This window comes from Bidens hawaiensis, unplaced genomic scaffold, assembly GCF_021521415.1.
Source record: "Bidens hawaiensis isolate Kalapana, Puna unplaced genomic scaffold, B.hawaiensis_p1.1 tig00001685_1, whole genome shotgun sequence".
Taxonomy (NCBI): Eukaryota; Viridiplantae; Streptophyta; class Magnoliopsida; order Asterales; family Asteraceae; genus Bidens; species Bidens hawaiensis.
Genome location: NW_027491095.1, coordinates 3,911,250 through 3,919,557, shown reverse-complemented (window position 1 = coordinate 3,919,557; position 8,308 = coordinate 3,911,250). Strand labels below are relative to the sequence as shown.

The 8,308-nt window shown below is 38.2% G+C and overlaps 1 protein-coding gene across 1 annotated transcript; it reads left to right on the top strand.

Annotated features, from left to right (window-relative positions):
- Positions 1-818: 818 nt before the first annotated feature.
- On the top strand, positions 819-2,316 carry LOC143591722 (putative UPF0481 protein At3g02645). Its single transcript, XM_077071846.1, has one exon. It carries the CDS (start codon positions 856-858, stop codon positions 2,116-2,118), a length of 1,263 nt encoding a protein of 420 aa, XP_076927961.1. The 5' UTR covers positions 819-855; the 3' UTR covers positions 2,119-2,316.
- The last annotated feature ends 5,992 nt before the right edge of the window (positions 2,317-8,308 follow it).

Sequence of the window (8,308 nt, the reverse complement as noted above, 5' to 3'; positions counted from 1 at the left end):
CTTTTGTTGCTGTTGTTGTTATTCTCTCAGTTGTAACATGTACGCACGTTATCATATTATCATGTTTTTTCATGAAAAAATGATCAACAGCTACATGAAAGATACTCGGTTCTCGACTATCTTATGTGTCAGCCTTTGTTCTCTAATGTTGCTTGTCGTTGCTCTAGTCTAACATTCTCGTATACTCCGCCACCAACATGATATCGTTTGTAAAATGCATGCACCACGAGATGGCCTTCTCACTCATCCAAGACAGTTTATACAAAAAGAAATGGACCAAACATATACCTTTTGTGAATGTCCTCCTATACAAGAAAAAAATTTCCGTATCACCGCTAGTGTTTGAATGCTTGTCTTAATAGTATTAAGATTATTTCAAAATTAAATTATCTAAAATTGTTGCTAAATAATTACTTTTAATTAAATATGCTAGTTATACTTCCATGCGTTTGTGTTTTTTAGTTCTTTCTTTTGGTTGACCAAAAATAGTCAACGGCTCCTATTTTTTGAGTTTCAGATTGGTATTTGTGATATTGAATGTGCTGTTATTTTATCATTCTGAATATGCTAACTGCTATTCTTGTTTTTTTTTATTATTTGTTATTTTTTTACGTAATTAACTAATCAAATTAACCTTCAACACTACTATTGATGTTCTGGTCTAACTCATAGTCACGGGCGAAAAGAGCACTTACCATGGATTTGGAGTCAGATTCAAAAGTAGAAACTACAGAATGTACTCAAGATCATACCACCCAACGTGGACTTGATCGTCAAGAAAGTGAAGACAGCCATCCGCTTATTTTGAACATCCCATTACCTCTGTTACCCAAGATTAAGGTGGGAGACAAAAACATGGTTCAAGGCAGTGACGTCCAACGTCTTCTTTACCATGTCAAAAATAAAGAGAGTCATATAAACCGACTTCCCCCAACAATTTACATGGCACCTCGTACAGTACGAGATAAGAGCCCGGGTTCTTTCAACCCTCGGGTGGTCTCTATTGGACCTCTGCATAGAGAAGATGAGAATGTGCAAGCATTTGAAGGGAAGAAAGCAGGATATCTGATTAATCTAATGCGACGTGCACACTACCCACTAGAGGTAATGTTGAATTTATGTGTACAGAAGGTGTACACTTCAATGGAAAAAATCAAGGCTTGTTATGATTGGCCGAAGATCTATGATGATGCTGAAATTGTCGACATGATGATTATTGATGCTTGTTTCATAACTGAATTCCTATGTATGGAGTGGGGTTCTAATGTTGAAGGAGAACTATTCGTCCAAAACGTATTGTCTGATTTGGTATTGCTAGAAAACCAAATCCCATTCTTTTTTCTTGATGAAATATTTCAATGCACTATATTGCAATTTTATCCTAATGCCTCCCTTCTTAAACTTATCTATCCAGTTCTATGTGTCTCCAATGTCTTTGAAACACGTCTAGAATTCAACAATATTTCCTTTAACAATACTCAACATATTCTTAGCCTTTTGCATCAATGTTACAAGCCTCCGGATAATGTTACAAAAGGTAATTTCCCCTTGAGAATCCCTTCTGTTTCAGATCTTGACAGGGCAGGGGTGAACTTCAAACCATACAAAAATCCAACATGGCTGATGGGGTTGGAAGTGAAACTATATAGGTTGCCGTGCTTTTTTGGGTGTTGGAGTAAGCCAACTCTTAGAATCCCGGTATTAAAGGTTGATGATTCCACTGAGTTTGTTTTAAGGAATCTCATTGCATACGAGCAGTCACGTCAGAATGATACTTATGTTACATCATATGCCTTTGCCATGGATACACTTGTGGATACTCCAGAAGATGTTTTCAAGTTGGTAGAGTCGAGAGTCATTGTCAACCATTTGGGTTCGAATGAAGAAGCTGCTAAAAGAATCAACAACATATGCAAAGGAACTTTATTGAAGGATTGCTTTTACCATGAAGAATGGGAAAAATTGAGTAAGTACTATGATAGCTACTGGCCAAAAAATATAGCCAAGATGAAGAGGATTTACTTCAGTAGTCCATGGAGTATGATTACTCTACTTGCTGGAATAATCCTGTTTGTTTTAACAGTGATTCAGACCATCTTTACCATTAAGTCTGCATGAAGCAACAAGCATATTTTTGTTGTAAGTTTTATCTTTTTTTTTCTGTCACTTTTAGACTTGATGTACGTACTTAAGAGTTATTATCATTTAAAACGTTGCAGATGAAACATGATTTGGGTTAAATGATTACATTTGGGCTGGGTTAACTAAATAAGTCCATTAAGACTAAATTATGTTAAAAATATGTGAAATCGATTAGAGGGAAATCAAAAACTAGCAAAATTCATCAATACTACGTTAAAATTTACAAATTGATATTAGTTGAATTTACGTATAACATATAATAAATTTTATTATATTTCTACCCATGTGGAACACGGGTATCTAACCTATTTACAATACATTATTTTAGTTATAAGGTGTTTTTTTAGATCCAGGACTATCAAGTAAAGATGCTTCATTTGAATATTTGATTTTAAAATTAAATCAACAAACACTTGAAATTTCGTTAGACCCCTCAAATACCAGTGAAAATCAATAACTTAAACGCATTTGTTAGTAATTCAACGATATCAATGAATGATCATTGACAAGAAAGTCTAATTAATTAATTAGTGTAAAAAGCGTATATAGTTATTTTATTATACCATCTAATACTATGATAAATTTTATTTAAATATTTACATTAGTTATGTTATTTTATCATTATGTGCCCCCCCCCCCCCCCCCCCTCTTTCAAAAAAAATAAAGATGTATCCGTCAGTAGTTGGAACCTGTAAAGCTATTGATCATAAGCATATAGCCAGTACGTGTATAGAGAAAGAAGTTTCTGCATGTTCCTACACCTCCCTTTTGCTAACCAATTCAATGGTGCATGCAGGAATTAATCACAACTTAAGCACCATAAGGCTTCAATGCGCACAGTAACCCTACAAAGTTACAATGAAACTAATAATTAATTTCTAAGTTGTATTTGTTGAAGTTTTTAAATATGTTTTCCGGATGTTATAGTTGTATACTTAGCAAGTTAGCAATACGCTAACAAGTTGTTCTTTTTGTACATGTTCAGGTGTCAGGTGGACAAGTAATTTGCATCTCAGTTTTCATATATGGATATGCTGTACTTGAGTTACGTTGGATGGGTGGTTATAATTATTGTCTTTTGAATTGTTCTCTCTATTTTTAAGGCATTTGTATTAGAACATATTTTTCCGTGTTATTGATAAATGTTTATACTGATTGTCTATTTAAAATGAATTTACTCTTTGCTTTGTGTTGGATTAATCCACAGGTTTTGTTCGTTTCAGCGTCTTGCGCGCTGAGGTTTAATTGTTTTATAACGAGTTTTTTTACTAAAATGGATGACAGGGAAAAAGTATTTACAATAATAGGTGATTTTGAAAGTATTTATCAAAATAGGGTTTTTAATTCATACCTTTTTTCTAATAATCTATTAGGGTTTATTTTACTTTTATTTAGTCCTGTAATCTATTATATCATTTTTATAGTTTGTTTTTTTTCAAACAACTAATTATATTTCTATTCTCCATAACCAGTTTCAGTTGTAAGCATGGTATACATCGTCTTTGGATATAAATTTGGATACAGTTACAAATTAATTCGAGTGTTTGAACATGTTTAATAGGTCAACAGTTGTGCAATCACTACGACATTAAGACAATGCTACAGTATGCATCGATTAAAAATTTATTTATACAATTTGAGTCAAAAGGTATAATATACTTTTGAAAAAGTATAAGTAAATAAAAATGAAAATAAAAAGTAGCATTGTAGCCTTGTAGGTATTGGTATGGTACAAAATTTTTTTTACTGTACCAATATCCTTTATTTCTCAACAAGGTTTAACAAGTTAAGAATCAATATTAAAATACAAACAAAAAAAATTCCACCCACTAAAGCATTCAAGTTTTTTAATTTACACACAAATATAATATCATTAGAACTGTTTAGTTTTCTGTATATTGTTGGAATTGAGTAAAGTGTGTTAATAAGATGGCATATTTGAAACCGAAAAAAATTGTGATAAAATGCCTATACCTTTATTAGTGTTACATTGTCTTTGCCGATATTACCAAATATACACTGCTCTTGCTATTTTATAACCTAAGGTATGAATTAGATAAAAAGGACATGAAGTAAGCCACACAACTTTATTTTTTGTTGGTTATGGATGGTTAATAATTTAATATCATTAAATCCTCAATTTGAATAATTTGGTAATTTTTTTTACTGATATAAACTCTTGCAACTATTAGTTCAGTAGCAATATATGTTGAAACTAACACAACATAATTAGAAGCATCTTTTTTACATTTTCAGCTCTTGTGATTTTTTAAAAGTTTTGATGTGTTTTTTTACATGATTATTGCAACTTTAAGAACCAGAATCATATTATAAGATAATGAATAAGATTTATATTTTCAAGCCCGTGTAATACACGGGTTTATAGCCTAGTAAGTAATAAATAGAAAAAAAAACCTTTTTGGTAAATACTTTCCAAATAAATTTTTCCACTCCACCTATTTTAGTAAAAAAACTCGTTCTATAAAACTATTGTTTTGGTAATTTGTTAGTAAAATAATGTGTATATTATAGCTTGTCTACCGAGGGTAACATGACCAAACTATCTATTTGATTGATCAATGTTGAAGAATTACCCATTTGAGATTTAACAAACAGCCATTCCCATAATGTCAATAATGTTCACAGTAAAGCTAATAATTTGTGACTTGTGATATCAATATAGCGAAACTCGTAATATATTCATGGTCAAGCAAATAATTAAAGTGGGCGTGAATTTCGAATCCGAAATGAGAGCTTTGGTGCGCGTGTTTAACTTCAATGAGAGAAAGCTTCTAGAATATTTATATTGTGTAGCTATAAATAGGGACTTTCTGTCATGTAAATGTGTGCTTTGTATGGTGTTTTCACCCACCTTAGGAGAGCTCACTTGGGTGTGATCGGTTCGTTTAATATTATAAATATTTTATCCGACAACGAGATCGTTTGTTTATATTATCTTTATTTGTTTCGTTCGATCATTTGATTTCACCGCACCTGTCTCAATCGATTATCAAGAACAAGATCCATTCATTGTCAGATCTGGTTTCGGGACCTACACTCCACAAAACTCGTCGGAAGCCAAAATGCATCTAGTCGGACGCCAACTAGATTCTGCCACTTGTACTAAACTTTTTGTCGGAAGCTAAAATACATCCATCGAACGCCAAAATAAAACTCGTCGGGCGCCTAAATAATCTTGTCGACTCAGAATATTTCTTTCATTAAAAAAAACTTACGACACATGGTTTTATGAGCGTTGCATAATCTTGTTGCTTAAAAAATTCTATTGAAAATTAATTAAAAAGTGATCGATTTGATGAGTTTTAAGGTGGAATTGGTTTGTCAAATGAACATATTGTCGACATTGACCGGATTATCCCTAAGGAATACCTAATTTGCTAAAAACGTTGACTCTGATACCAACCATCGGAAAAACCTGGTGTTGATCTGAACTTCGGTAAGAAAACCCACCACTGCTGACAACCTGAATTTCCAACCCTGATATGTTGAAGTAAATGAGATGAGAGAGATTTATTGGCGGCGCTTTGAAACTGCTACAAATTTCGTTCACACGATGAAGAGGTAGGTCCCAGCAGAGCCCAGTTGGACCCGCAAGACTCACCTTAAACAGGGACGTCTGCGCAGAAACTAACTGGATCCGCAGGACCAACCATGCTCAGAGACGTGACGTCCTTACGCGCAGTACGCAAGCTGTACCCGCAGGAAATGCCTCCCAATGGTGAAGGACTCCGCCTGTCCCCGCAGCCTCGGATACAAGCCATCAGGGAAGGCCACCCGCGCAGCAAGGCTACACGCACAAGGCACTTAGCTCTCAATCATTCAGTGTCACCTGAAGGAATGAGCGAAGCCGGGAACAATCCCGCACAAGGGCGGGAGGGGGAATACTCCCGCCCAAATAAGCCAGTCCGTACGATACGGGAAGATCTTCTGTACTGTACCTGACGAGGTATGGGAAAAAGATCTGACTAAAGATACGACAGCTTATGGACAACAGTATGGCGAGCAGCATGCTCCTACACTGTATGTCACTATTAGCCGCTGCCTACTCACCAACTCTTGTCATACCATGTGCGTAGCCGGCAGTTGGTGGAAAAGGAATAGTATACAGCAGGCCTGGTCGCTATCAGCCGCTACCTACCCACCAACTACCAGCAGGGCACGTGCGTAGGCTACTGTTGGTGGAACAGGAACACTGTTGCAGCCGGCCATACCTCCTTGGAAACCTACCTTCGGCTATAAATACCACAAATGGTATGACCATCTCATCGGATCATATCTTATCTTGTATCATCATATTATACCTGATATCTGCTCTAGCAATCTCTTAATATATGTTTATATTTAAAGAGCAATCTAGTCTGATTCTCACGCCGGAGGGTGGTCACAAGGAGGAACCCCCCCCCCTTCTCAGTGACAAGCTCACGGTGTCTGTTTTGCAGGTTATCAGAAGAACCATCTTCTCAGGGTCTAACCCCTCGTAGGAAACATCTATCTAACCCCCAGGTTACCAGTAATCTGCCCGGGGTCCGGTTAGTGTTTCTTCATTGGCGCCATCCGTGCATAAAGCTAGAACTACATTTTCCTCTAGTTTTTTCAAACTTCTACAAAGATGGTTAGAGAAATTCCGGTAACCACAACCCCAGCTACTGGGGGGAATACCGGCAACACAGTTTTTACAAACACTACCCCGGTTACCCAAGCTGGGGCAAGTGAAGTAAATTTTACGAACACTACCCCAGTTACTCATGCTGGGGCAAGTGCAGTAAATGATCGCCTACTGGGATCCACCGATACCCAGTTTGAGAAACGAAGATTCCCCCGCCAAACTCTCGATGAAGTTAAGGCATGGGCGGAGGCACGACAAAAGGAATTCCAGGCTGAGTTGGACGAACGCTTGCGTTCCGTACAACAGGCCGACGAATTCGAATACTTGGAGGATGACTCGGAGGAATCCGACTCCGACGCGAACCCCGCCATAGGGCAAAAGGGAAGCGTAAGGAAACGGAATCCCAACCGAAAAGGCATTTTGGACAAGCCTTCAAACCAAAAAGCACAGGTGGAAGTCCACGAGACTTCTCCAAAACGTTCAGACCAAACGTTGCAAATGCGGGAACGTCCAAATTTGCAAGGGACATTGCGGAAGCAATCGCCCCAAAAAGTGCCAAACAAATGTCAAGCATAGGCACATATGATGGTATATCTGACCCCGATGATCATTTGAACAGATTCATAGCGGGGGCAACCGTCAGTAGTTGGACGGAACCTACGTGGTGTTACATGTTCCAAATGACACTGGTTGGGGCTGCTAGAGCGTGGTTCGATCGTCTACCGGTCAACCACATCTACGACTGGGCAGACTTCCAACAGAAGTTTAGCCAGCACTTCAGCCAGCAAAGAAAGTATACAGAGGAGCAATGGACAATCCTCAAATGCGTTCGAGAGACAGATGAATCTTTGCTGGACTTCATCACTCGCTTCAACTCGAAGAAGCTGAGTCTGGGTAACATTAGCAAAGATCTTGTTCGTGCTGCTTTCATACAGGGCGCGAACGACCCAGAGCTCATCCGCACCTTAACAGGTAAAGATGGCATGCCATCCACATGGGATGCCATCATGACAGCAGCTAAACGCTTCGCGGAGACTGAGAAGCAACTGGGTAGAGATCTCCCACAGAGCACAAACCTCTACACCCAGAAAACAAGAGAGGACAACGTTCTCACCGCCCGATTAAACAAAAAGCGGAAGCTAGGCATTTGGCAGTCAAGGGTAAACTTTGACACCTCATCCGGCTTGCAGCATCGGTTAGGCGGAAGGGATAACGTACAGTCCAAGAACTCCAGATGGACGCCGCTCACCAAAAGCGTCACCGAGATATTCGCCACCGAGGAGCTCCCATGGCCAAAGCCTCAAATAATCCGACATCGTCACAATGCTGATCGGAGCAAGTACTGTGACTTTCACAGGACAAAAGGCCACACCACCGAAGAATGCATAGACGTGAAGAACATGGTCGAAGCATTCGTCAGAGATGGGACGCTTGCGCACCTCGTGGCGCAATGAACGCTGAGCAGGCTGATGCGTGTAGAACCCCAGCTGGGGGAAACACGAATAAAATTCCAGCTTCAAGGTGGAGACTACATGCTGC

What these genes read in the sequence shown, in the direction of transcription:
- LOC143591722 (XM_077071846.1), top strand. Translation starts at nt 856, where the DNA reads ATGGTTCAAGGCAGTGACGTCCAACGTCTTCTTTACCATGTCAAAAAT.